This window comes from Stylophora pistillata, chromosome 12, assembly GCF_964205215.1.
Source record: "Stylophora pistillata chromosome 12, jaStyPist1.2, whole genome shotgun sequence".
NCBI lineage: Eukaryota > Metazoa > Cnidaria > Anthozoa > Scleractinia > Pocilloporidae > Stylophora > Stylophora pistillata.
Window position 1 is genome coordinate 5135404 of NC_142530.1, and position 13433 is coordinate 5148836.

The following is a 13433-nucleotide window of genomic DNA, read 5'->3' on the forward strand; positions in this document are numbered from 1 at the left end:
TCAAAGGTAGAACATATCAGGCTAAAGCACGTTGAAAATCAGGCAAGCCTTGGGCAAATAGGTTTGTTTATACCAGCAACACTTAGAACTGAATTTTAATCTCGAATAACTTCCTTAAAATTTATATTTTAAACTTTTATCATGCGTAAATTATTGTAAATAAAGCTAAAGCTTAATAGACCCATTTCAAGCGTGACGTCACATCACGTGACATTGCGAACTGGAGGACAAGCTTCAGTTTGTTTACAGCATGGCGGCGAAAGCGACCACGAAGCGTGGGTTGTTACCCGGTTATTTTGAAAATCTACAGCAGAAAGAATCAAAGGAAAGATATCTCGAAAAGTTAAAGTCTATCGAAGGACAAGATCCTTACGAAATTCCGCGCAAAGAGTGGATTGACGATGTCGATTGCTGGCCAGACGTAACGTACATAAACGTGGGGATGTATCTTCTGTTTGCTGCTAGCCCGTACACCCAGGAGCAATTGATGAGCTATAAAAGCTTAGACTGCTATCAGAACTTTGCGAACGGCTGGGTAAGGGAAGTTATGTGCAAGAAATTCGGCGAAAATCGCCTGTTAATAGCAAAGGTAAGTTTTCATAACGTCTTGTTAAAGAGTGTTTACACTCGTAAATGATGGATCAAGCTGTTCTCGCGCCGATCGTTGATTCTTTACAGTATAGTAACTACTACGTTTTATTTTTTAGGTTAATCATTCTCAAAGAATGTCAGAAAAGCCTCTGACCCCTTGGGTCGTGTGTGAAAACTCGGGCAAAGTTCTGTCTGCTCATTGTGATTGCATGGCTGGTCTTGGAGAGAGCTGCTCCCATGTTGCTTCGTTGCTATGGGCCATTGAAGCGGGATGTAAACGAAGGGATTCGCTGACAGTGACCGACAAAAAGGCATACTGGGTTCTACCAACATCAGTTAAGACTGTTCCATATGCAAGGGTCAAAGACATAAACTTTTCAAAGACCCCACGTTCAACTTCGACAGTTAAGCCTTCTAATGTTACACCTCCCTCAGAGACTGAACTGACTAACTTCCTCAATTGCATCAAGGACTGCCCTTCTAAACCTGCCTTATTGTCTCTCATCCCTGCTCATTCAGATTTTTATGTACCTAAATCTGTGAATCCTGAACTTCCAGTTGTGTTGTCTAGTTTGTTTGACAACAGCCTTGCTGATGCAGACTACCCTACTCTACTAAAAAAATCAGAAGAAGCATTTGAACTACTTCAGGTGACCAAAAAGCAGCAGGAACTGGTGGAAGAAAAGACCCGTGAACAGGCAAGTTCCAGGCTTTGGTTTCGAATGAGGACAGGGCGGATCACTGCTTCAAAATTCAAGAATGCCTGTCACACCGATCCCGCATGTCCATCACATTCATTGATTATGAGTATTTGCCACCCTGAAATGGCACGTTTTAATACTGAAGCAACCAAATGGGGCTGTCATCACGAGAAGACCGCAAGGGATGCCTACTGCAGATACCAAAAAGAGAAGCATATAAATTTCACAGTGTCAGACTCTGGTCTCTTTCTAAGCACTGAGCATCCTTTTCTTGGAGCATCTCCAGATGGGCTGGTGACTTGCGAATGCTGTGGTACTGGTGGATGTGAGACTAAGGTATTTTAAAATACATGGCAATACTGTGTACGTTTATTTTTATACTTTGCTAATAAACACAAAACTACTTTTGAACAACTACAACTTTTATTGACTCATAAGTATTGATAATTTTTGCCTAACTCTGATATTTTTAAATTTAGCCTGAGACATCACATTGAGACTCACAGTGTATTTTGATTATTTGTAGTGTCCATTCTGTCATAAAGATGATGACATATCTGCTGCAGCAAAGGACAAAACATTTTGCTTGGAAGAAAGAGCTGGAGGATATCGCCTGAAGCGGAATCATCAATATTATTACCAGGCAAGACAGTTTAATGGGTCTATAATTCCTTGGACTTTTGATGTTCAAGAATTGAATAACTTACTCTCGAACTTTCGATAAAGGTGAAAATTTTGATCCATGACCAAGAAAAAGGTTTTGGAGGTCTCTGAACGATGTCATTTCTTAAACTGACGAAGCGAGAATAAACAATAATTTCAGACGTCGTCGTCCTTGAGCAACTTCACTGCTTAAGTTTCATTTTCCCGCTAAAAACGACGTCCTCGTTCCAGACCCTCCGCGATTACTTGACGTCGTCGTCGTCTCTTTCGTCGTGGTTGCTTAAGCTCCCTATTAACACTTAAACGACGACGAGCATATAAGAAGCTTCATTGACTGTTTTAATAGTCATTTTAACGGTAGAAAATTGACAGTGGGCGAGACCTTTGAAATGAATAACACTCTTGGGTGGTTTGGTAAGATCAACTTAGTTGAAATTGCAAATTGGCCACCGCAAAGCGTTAAAACGCTGATGTTTCGAGATTACTGGATTACTTTTCACCGGAATAATTATTTCGAGTGTTTATAAACTCCCTCTCATTTTCATTTCTTAATTAATCCGCATTTAACCTTTTATAATTTTCATATACAGTCATTTGTGTATTAACAAAAAGGTGACTCACTGCTTCCAGAAATTAAAAAAATAAAAAAAATAAAACTAACAAGAGAAAACTATAATCATATCTACTACGATTCATTACCATGCACTCTCTCCCCATAATAAAATATCGCTCAAATATCGCCGATATATCGCGATAACCGCGATATTCGGCGATTATCCTTTGCATTACTTTTGCACAGTATTGTATGATGTAATAGGATCAAATTAAAATAGTTATATTGTAAGCTTCTGGTATGTTCCGGGAAACCGTTCGTAAATATATATGAGAACTTGGTCGTGTACTTGGAGTAGTTCTTGTTGTCGGGAGTGACCGACTGTTTGGAAAGCTTTACCAAGAGAGAGGACTGCGTGGAAGATCATAAATTTCAAGGAGGTTTGGAGAAAACTCTGAGGGAGATATCAAGTATCTCAATCCCCTACTGATATTGCCGAGTATTGCTGAACATTTCAAAGAAGCCCTCGATTTTTATTACATATTTGCATTGTTAAATAGCCATTGACTCCCAACATATTTGCTTGATTACGCATGAAGAAGCATTGTTTATTATTCACTTGTTGCACTCGTCTTCTGGGTATCAGCCGTGGATGGTTTTCGAGTTCTTTTCAAACATGATCGGCCGTCGATCGATCAATGACTTTTAAAAGGTTTTACAATCGGCCGTCGATCGGTCAACGGACTTTGTTTGACTTGTTGCCATGCGTATGAACGAGTGAATAATGATAACGCCTTTCCACAGGTAATTAAAAAGATATCTTGGGAGCCAATAGCTATTGATTAACTACTGAACGTTAAATAAAAATGTTTTACAGTAGGTTTATACTGACTCTTCTGGGTAAAAGCCTTACATGGTTTTCAAAGTCCTTTTTTTTAAAACACGATCAGCCGTCGAGGAAATGAGAGATTGGGGAGAGTGAAACGAACAATTTCAAACGACATTAACCTACGAACACTCGTGAACACATAAAAACTAAAATTTTAATCCCATGGTCATTTGTAATTATAATTATTTTGGACATTGGCGAACTGACATTAGACGTTGGCGAATCGACCTTATATGTTGGCGAACTGACGTTGACGAACTGACACGTTGGCGAAACGACCGTTTACCTTTTGAGGTACCATACCGATGATAATTGATTGTGGACTAAACGATGAAAAGTTTAGTTCAATTTTGGTCACATTTTTGGAGGGACTAAGCTAACTACATCGATGCCAAATGTAATGACTAAGAACAGCCTCATTTAACGCATAAAATGTATCGATATAATAGCCGATAGCTTTCATCGACATTCTTTCCAAAAACAAAACTTCAAATATAACAGTTGATAGCGAGGTTAAATAATGATAAATCATCTCACTAATCTACTGATTTTACAGAAACCTCTCGTGCACAAGAGAAGAAAAAAAAAACCTGGCTAAATTTCCATCACCAAAACATCATGTGCAACATTCCAAACAAGTATACAATGACGCGTATTAAAGATCGACTCAACATAGTCGCTTCACCTATTTCAAATTCCTGAACACACATCACACGTAAGAAACCTGCGCATAAAAGAGGGCGGGGGGGGAGGGGTAGACGTGGGTCACTTGAAACCCACTCTAATTAATCTTTGCCGTTCACAAAAGGTACAAAGTACAGTAAAACCAGGAAGCAACACCATGCTTTTCCTTGAGCTGCAACACGATAAAGGCTCGAGCAAATGAAATTCGTGTGATAAATGAAATCCTAAGAGTGCGAAATGGGTTCCCCACAGAAGCCCTTCGACCAATCACGATTAGCGCGTAGTTAATTCATAACTTGACTCGTGACTATGTGAGCTGGAGTAGCCTATTTCCCGCGAAAAGATAGTCTAAAAAAAAAGCGTTCAGTGAAAATGCCTTAACATAGGCTCACCATGGGAATCGAACGCTCCAAATAATGGCTCCTGTGACAGCCTAGTATCTTTGTGTTCATTCCATCTCGGGAAGGTAAAAGATTTTCCTCTTATTCTCTCTATTAAGTAACGAGGAGTTGCTATAAACTAACCATATCCAAAGCACGATTCGATATAAGGTTGATAGACTTTATATGGCCATCAAAAGGTCAAATTACCTCTGAAGGAAGACAAAAAAATCTGTGGCCTAAAGTTAAGACTACAGCTTGAAAATATATATAGTGCCCGCACGCTCGAAATACCTGGAAACATTAACAAGAAGGCAACGCTCCTGACGGATCTGCGTACGTTAAAGATGAACCTAGTTTCAGTGACCATTTCTTACAGGAAAAATTTCTCTTGATCAAAGGATATGTCTTGATCAAAAAACATGTCTAACAGACTGTTAGATTAAAGTTTGGACGGAAAAGCCATCTTTGCCTGTGTGGTTGTGATCCCCAAACAGACTGCCAATCTTCAGCCAGGGGTCGGTAATATTCTTGTCAGCAGTGCAAATAAGACCTTTTTGCTCAGCAACATTTCAAATTGTTAGAGAAGTTATAAGCAACAAAACAAGTACCAAGATAAGGTCTTAACATATCGTGATGGAGGGCGGACGTGTGATTCTGAGCTCCCGAGTTATTGGACTTGTACTCCTCTTGTGTCTTGTTCATACCTCGAGGAAAGATAAATATGACTACTCTTTTACCAATGAGTACTTTGGTCTACGTTTCCCGCACTCTACGTCGGTTAAAGTGGCAAACTGGGATTCGAGACTCTGTACAAAATGGCGGGCACACGTGCATGTCACTATTAGAGTGAAACGAGCAAACGTTACTACAGCCTATTATGCCAATTCAACTTCGACTTTTAGACCTGTTATACAACTGTTACATGATGTTGAACTTAACCCTGGACCAGCAAACAGCTCTATTAGAAACAAGTCTGAAAAGTCAAATGGCAATGTGAAGATTGCACATCTTAACGTTCGCTCGCTTAAATGCCGTGAGCATTTCGTTCTTGTAAAGGAAGCGGTACTGGAAAATAAGTTTGACATATTTACCGTCTCTGAAACATGGCTCAACGGTTCAGTTACGGATTTGGAAATAGAAATTCCTGGCTATGTTATCTACCGTATCGACCGACAGGCGAAGATTGGCGGTGGAATATGTGCTTATGTCTCACGAAATTACAGGAAGGAGTACTTGAGCGATATATCTCTTATCACGGCCTCTGGTTTTCACCAACTGTGGCTAAAAGTCCACGTCAGGAACATGAAGTCTTTCATTGTCTGTACAACCTATAGACCACCGCACACATCGTTATCTTGTTTCGATTCAGATCTCACAGAGAACTTTATTTATGCCTCGTCGTTCAATGTTCCAATTTATCTATTGGGAGATTCGAACTGCAGACTTGAGAATAGCAACGATCCTGGAGCTAATGCCCTTGTTAATTTCTGCCGTTCCTATAACTTGTCAATACTGATCAACACGCCCACACGAGTTACAGAGACTTCGAAATCAATTCTAGATGTTATACTTGCATCGGACACGAGACAAGTTCAAACGGCTACGGTTATGGAAAGCTCGATTAGCGACCATAACTTGGTTTGTGTCACCTTAAAATTGAAGAAGGCGCGCTCCAAATCCGTCTATATTACAACCAGAAGTTTTAAACACTATAGTCCTGTTGATTTTAGCAACGACGTATCACTGGCACCATGGTCCATAGTTGATGTTTTCGACGATGTCGAGGACAAACTTTATGCACTTGATTCGCTATTTAGTGAGATACTCGACCGCCATGCTCCAGTTAAAACTTTTAAAGCACGCTGTAAACCAAATCCATGCGTACAGACAACATCCGCGGATTGATGAAGACCAGGGATGATTGGCGTAAGAAAGCAAAGAAAACAAATGATCCGCTATGTTGGACTGCCTACAGATATTTCAGACAGGAAGTAAAGAGGGAAATCAGAATTGCTGAACAGGAATTTGTTGCCGAACAAATCCACAGGAATCCAAATAACACCAATAATATCTGGAAAGCAATTCGCCAGTGCATCCCCAGGAAATCTACATCTCAGCGAACATACAGTAAGAGCGAAAAAGCTGTTGCAGACGAATTTAATCAGTTTTTCGTATCTGTTGGTCAGAGCACTGTTGACAAAATTACGTCCCTGGCTAATGAATGCAACCTAACACTTAATCAGAATTATTTTGTACCGAGACAAAACGCTCTCTCTGACCAGTTCACACTGAGTACCATTGATTATAAGCAAATAAAACGTATAATAGCAGCGATGCCTTCAAACAAGGCCCCAGGGATAGACAAAATCCCGATTCGTGTCATCAAGGATTGTCTTAATCCAATTGTTCACCCAATAACGTCTATTGTTAATGCATCCTTTCAAAACTGTGTTTTTCCATCAAAATGGGAAACAGCTGTGGTTACACCAATCCCAAAAGAGGGCGACCAGGAACAGGCAAACAATAATAGACCCATCTCACTTATACCAGTCTTATCAAAGGTTTGCGAAAGGGTAGTACATAATCAACTCACCTCGTATCTGCAATCGAATGACACCCTATCAAAGAGCCAAAGCGGTAACAAGAGATGGCATTCGTGCGAAACGTCTGTGATTGAAACAACTGACACAATTCTTAACGCCATTGACAAAAAGAGGTTAACGGCAGTTGTTCTATTAGATATGAGCAAAGCCTTCGATAGCGTCAATCACGACACGTTAATTTCAAAAATTGCAAGATGTCGGAATTTCCAGTGACGCTCTCCAATGGTTTCGTAGTTACGTAAGCAACAGGACACAAATAGTACGAATCCATTCAACGCTATCTGAGCCTTTGTCTGTGACCAACGGCGTCCCTCAAGGAAGTATCTCAGGCCCACTACTATTTAGCATATATACGAACGATCTTCCATCGATCCCACAGAAATGCAGCACTCAGAGTTATGTAGATGATACGAAACTCATCACTTCCTTCGAACTTAAAGACAACCTGGATGCAATTGCTGGTTTGGAAGACGACTTGTTTAAAATAGGAGAATGGTGTTCTAACAACCAATTGTTACTTAACCCTGGCAAAACCAAGCTGATGATATTTGGCAGCAGGCAGATGCGTGCAAAACTGCAATTTCGCTCCCTTTCCTTTATAGGTGAGGACACCGCAGACACCGCCAAAGACCTTGGTGTGATTTTGGATTCTAATTTAACTTACGATGAACACATAATTAAGACTGCTTCCTCGTGCATGTCCCGCCTCGGCCAAATAAACCGTGTCAAGCATGTTTTCGACAAACGTACACTTTTGATGATTTTTAATTCCTTAGTTTTCAGCAGGTTATTTTATTGTTCCAATGTTTGGTCAAATACCTCAAAATGTAATGTTAACAAGTTACAGGCAGTGCAGAACTTCGCATGCCGCATTGTTAGCGGTGCGCGTAAATTTGACCACGTTACACCAATTTGCAAGGAACTAAATTGGCTTTCAGTTCAAAGCCAGCTTTACTACCGGAACGCTACTATGGCCTTTAGATGAATGACTGGTCAGGCCCCAGAATACCTCTCATCAAAATTCATAAAGCGAGCCGAGGTTAGTCGACGTAGCACCAGAAATTCGCAGCTTTTGCAAATTCCATTCTTTAGAACAGCTAGCGGTCAGAGAACATTTTTCTATAGAACTGTAAACTTATGGAATTCTTTGGATAATTCCTGTAAACTGTGCAACTCCGTTAATGTTTTTAAAAAACGTTTAAGTACCAAATTACTCAAAGAGTTGTAATTTTACATATATATTTGTATACTTTTATTTTTCTTTTAGAACATTCAGATTTTAAAACATTTTTAATTGTAAATTAAAACAATTTTGTACATTTAAAACATTTTTAATTGTAATAGGAATATTTTTATAACATTGTCTTTGAAAAGCCTCCTTGGGGAAAGTCAATAACGTATGTATGTATGCATGTACGTATGTATGTATGATATATTGGACCTGTCTTAACTGCCACGTAATGTTACTTGCATCTTCAAATTCGTGCACTCACTTTGAAATTTACTTTATCGCTTATAAACTCATCGACAGGATGCAGACTGGGCAGGTGTAAAGGAAAGGAATTAGTAATCAGCCAAGTCTGTGGAGCAAAGTTGTCCATTTTGGCTCAGTGAGCATCTATGAACCTCAAGGAAGCTATGCACACAACGACAGAGGGGTCTGGGTGAGTCACTTCGACCACTTCACCTCTCCCTCTTCAAAAAGCCTAAGGGACTTAAGTCACTCAGCGACTAAGTGTATTTTAAGTTTTATTTGAATGTGAGACTGACTGATCCGTGGTAAACTCACGTAAGCTGGACTTTGAAACTAAAGTTTAACTGGTCCGAAAATAAAATAACTAACAATCAGCGAGTTTCTAGAGTACATAGTCAACAGAGTCACCTCATCGATTTTATATATCCTTAGCGCCTATCACAAAAATTAAAGTCACGTACGTAGTGATAGAGGATATGCATTCAATATGTATATGTACTTAATTTAAGGAATCGAACGCTCCTAAATAGTCTTTACATCTATAGTGATAACTGACTATTTCAGCAACGGCATTTATTTATGTGGAGTCCTGTGGACATCCGGGACTATACACAGTGGTCAGGTGACCGAGAGAGTGTGCGTGTATGTGAAAAAGAGCGGGAGTTCGAAGGGTGACGGTGTGTTGTTCGAGTTATTGACCTTAGTGGCTTCTAGGAATATTACAGTTTCTTTGTTTGTGGGTGTGTATGTATGTTGTTGGTATGTTAATCAAGTTCATTTAAAATCTGATAGTTAACCGTCAGATATGATAACAAGAGAGCTGAATTGTCGCGTGTAAGCTCATTTAACGGATCTATACCACGTTTAAAGGGGAAGGAATTGATAGTCATTTAAAGAGTTTAGTGTTTAACTCTTTAAATATTCTGGTAATGAAAACTTCCACTATTCATTTACACAAATAGTTACCTTCCTCCTGTTTGTATGTTTTTCTGTTGTTTTGGCTGGTTTTATTTGTTCGTGTGTGTGTGTGTGTTGTTGGTGTGATAATCAAGTTCATTCAATCTAACAAATATCCATAAAAACTAAGTAGAGCCTTAATTGTGTTACTTGTAACGTTATGTTAAATGAAGATTTCTATGACTTATTACCACAAATAGTTACCTTCTTCTCTTCTTCTCTGCTCTGAAAACAAAAACAAAAAATGAAGAATTACGATCGAGTATGAATCAAAGGCTCTGTGAACCAACTCGTGAATTGGATAAGCCAATGTAATTTCCGTGTCGTGAATAGAAATTAATGTTTGATTTCCATACCGCTAAGGTATGAATCGTTCTAAGAAGTGTTGGACTCGGGTAAATGAGCGTTTTGAGGAGTCTAATGTGAAATTAAATTAGGCCTCAGACAGAAAATATGGTCTGAGTAGGAATTAGTGTAAGGTAATCACTGTTCCAAGATTTCACCGTAAAGGTTTGTGGAAGGAAAGTTTAAAAGAGTGCTGGTTTTTTTTATCGAAAAACTATTGTTGCAATGTTCAGCTAGGCATTTACTTGCGATATAAGCGTAGGGATAAGCATATAAAAGCTAATATGCGCTGATGGGACACTCGGACATAAGGACAAAATCAGTGCAATTTTATATGTCATTAAGGACGTATTTAATCCCAAACAGGAATTGTCATATAAGTCAAGCAGCTTTAGCCAGATGAGTGCAAAAAAAAAAAAAAAAATGGAATTACTTCCTATAAGCACGTGCACGTGAACAGGCGACTCACAAATAGCAGCTGTACCCTTCTTGATTTTTCATGCTCATTGTCTGTGAACATCTAGAGTGCGTATTTCTTCTCGGTTAAATATCGCCGTAAACTGTTGTGTAAGAGCTGGAGATTGTTCTTTGGTCGTTCTATTCTTCATTTTTTTCTGGCTATCGTTCCGTAAAAAAAATTTGACAGAAGGTGGTCAAGTTCGGATGCAGGTATAGGCTTTCAATTCTATGGCTTCTAAACCTATTTGCTGCCACTTAACGATGTTAGTGTTTATTTTAAAGAAAAAAAGGATTTCTATTTGAAAATGCCGATTTTTGGAACGTAATTATTCGCACTAAAATGCTTTTAGCTCAAATGAATAGCCAGTTAGGACAATGCAAGCAAGGAACTGTTCATATAAGTAAACTTTTTCTAGATCTTACTTTCCCTTTAACGTCATTGTATCATATCAGAAGAATGCGTAAACTTTTCTAAGCATAAGCCTCCACCAAGTGTTTTTAATAAAAAAAACACTAAATTACCCCAAAAAAGTATATCCTCCCCGTCCAAGTGTGTATTATTTACGCGAATAAAAGTTGAGAGCAACGTCAATTATGAATAATGACTAATACATTTTACGATAAAGGGAGATCCGAGGACAAAATTCATAGCGCTCATTGACAAAAAAAAAAAAAAAAAAAAAAATCATAATCCGTGAACTTGTTATATCTATCAAACCTTGGCTATATATTGGTAAAATGACCAAACGCCGGTGTAGAAGAGGCCCACCCATTATAATTTCACAAGATGGGCAATCCTTAACCGAAATTAAACAAAGACAACAGACAAACTGGTGTACGGAATGAAGGGGGTAGGTTTCCTAAGAAACTGTTGCACCAAGTGATATGCGCAGGAAAATCAATTGATATAAACGTCCTAAAATCACAGCCTTATTAAGTGTGTATTGTGTTCTTCTACAAATAAATTTCCGATGAGACGGATCGACCTTACTAAAGACGAGTCAAGTCTACCCTTGCAAATCATGTAGATTTGTCTAAATTTAATGCCCTAATCTAAAGCTTAATGTAATGTAATCTAATGTAATGTACTGAAGGATTTTCGATGACATCGACTAAACTAAAAAGCGCGTCGAGTCGACCCGTGCGAATTATGAACGCTTAAGTGTGTATTGACTTCTTCTAAAAATCGACTTCCGATGAGACGGATCGACTTTACTTATAACGAGTCGAGTCGACCCGTGCGAATTGAGTCCATTCAGCAACATTGAATACCTTAATTTAACGCTTAAGTTTGTATTGTCCCCTTTTGCGAATCGACTTCCGGTGAGACGGATCGACTCAACAAAAACCGAATCGAGTTGATGAGTGTAAATCGTGTCGATTCGTGTACATTTTCTGCCCCTGCACTGTATTTAATATTGTGAAAATGGACTTCCGGCCTTTTCACGTTTCCAGAACGTAAAAGGTTCAAGTTGTCATTCACTCCCTCACCATGCCACTCAAATTCACTCTTCAATTTGCTCTCACCCATCAACTTCCGGTATGTTAACGCACGATTTGATTCCCGGTGTGACGATTCGTTAACGACCGTAGACGAGTCGCAACAGTTTGGGTGAACTGGACATGTATGTTGATTTGCTGTACTCAGGAACGAGCTCTTACAGTTGTAGTCGATTTTCACTCTCGCTTAACCTCGATAATGAATGCTCATATTCACCGTGAACGCCAGTCAGATCACTCTCTGAACCATAAGTTCAAAAGTACATAAAATGGAGATGGTCGTCTTTCAAATAGATCACTAGTAGCTATGTCATCTTTCAAAACAAAATCATCTATACTATTGGTTTTCTCTTGGTTCGCGGCTTCTAAAATTGTGTGATAAAAATTTCTATGATGACTATATCTATTACCACAAATAGTGGTAATATATGAGAAAATAGAATAGAAGAAAAAAGGAGAAATTACGATAAAGCATTATAGGAAATACAGTTCCCCGATTGTTTAATTCAATGAGAACACCTCAAATCAGAAGAGCCTGCATTACCACTGATTAGCCAATTGCAATTGGAAGTATTCAGACCTCACGTAAAAAGGACGTTAATGTTTAGCAGGATCCGCGGATAAATGTCTTCCTTTCAAATTCACCAGTGTAAATAAATTCCCTCATATTCATTTCTCAAAAAATCTGCATTTCTCACATATGATTTTCAAATATAGTTGTTCGCGTATAAACTATAAGAAGGCTATGCTTGTAAATAGGGAGGGGTTCTGTAAGCATTGTCTCCCTTTTTCCTTAAATACTAACACTCAAACGACGACGAGCGCATAAGCAGCTTCATTGACTGTTTTAATAGTCATTTTAACGGTAGAAAATTGACAGTGGGCGAGACCTTTGAAATTAATAACACTCTTGGGTAAACTCTTGGGTATTAAGGACGGATTTATTCCCAAACAGGAACCGTCATGTAAGTCAAGCAGCTTTAGCCAGATAAGTGCAAAAGAAATGGAGTTAATTCCTATAAGCACGAACACGTGAACAGGTGGCTCACGATTCGCAGCTGTACCCTTCTAGATTTCTCATACTCATTGTCTGTGAGCATTTTTAGTGCGTATTTTTTCTCGGTTGAGTATTGCTGCAAACTGGTGTGTAAGAGCTGGAAATTGTTCTTTGGTCGTTCTATTCTTCATTTTTTCTGGGTACTGCTCCATAAAAAAAGTTGATAAAAAGTGGTCAAGTTCGGAGGCAGGTATAGGCTTTCAATTCTATCGCTTTTAGTTCTATTTGCTGCTACGTAAGGATGTCAGTGTTCATTTCAAAGAAAAAAAAGGATTTCAATTTGAAAATGCCCATTTATTCGCACTAAAATGCTTCAGTTTAGCTCAAATGAATAGTCAGTTAGGACAATGCAAGCAAGGAACTTTTGATACAAGTAAACTTTTTCTAGATCGTACTTTCCCTTTAACACCATTGTATTATATCAGAAGAATGCATAATTTTTTCTAAGCATAAGCCTCGACTAGGTGTTGTTATAAAAAAAAAAAACACAAATTTACCCGAAGAAACGTATATCCTTCCAGTCCAAGCGTGTAATATTTACGCGAAAAAAAGTTGACAGCAATGTCCATTATGA

General features: G+C 38.7%; 1 protein-coding gene and 1 long non-coding RNA gene across 3 annotated transcripts in view; one reads left to right on the plus strand and one right to left on the minus strand.

The window, feature by feature from the left end:
- The first annotated feature begins 235 nt into the window (after positions 1-235).
- On the plus strand, positions 236-2016 carry LOC148718509 (uncharacterized). Its single transcript, XM_088741565.1, has 3 exons — positions 236-589; positions 708-1628; positions 1819-2016. The coding sequence occupies exons 1-3, from the start codon at positions 251-253 to the stop codon at positions 2014-2016; spliced, it is 1458 nt and encodes a 485-aa protein (XP_088597691.1). The 5' UTR covers positions 236-250.
- Positions 2017-4945: 2929 nt separating this feature from the next.
- The window catches only part of LOC148718510 (uncharacterized), a 122196-nt gene continuing 113708 nt past the window's right edge, over positions 4946-13433 (minus strand). For both annotated transcript variants that reach the window (XR_015993709.1, XR_015993708.1), the window contains one exon: positions 4946-5168. This is a non-coding gene — a long non-coding RNA (uncharacterized LOC148718510). The remainder of the gene's footprint in view (positions 5169-13433) is intronic.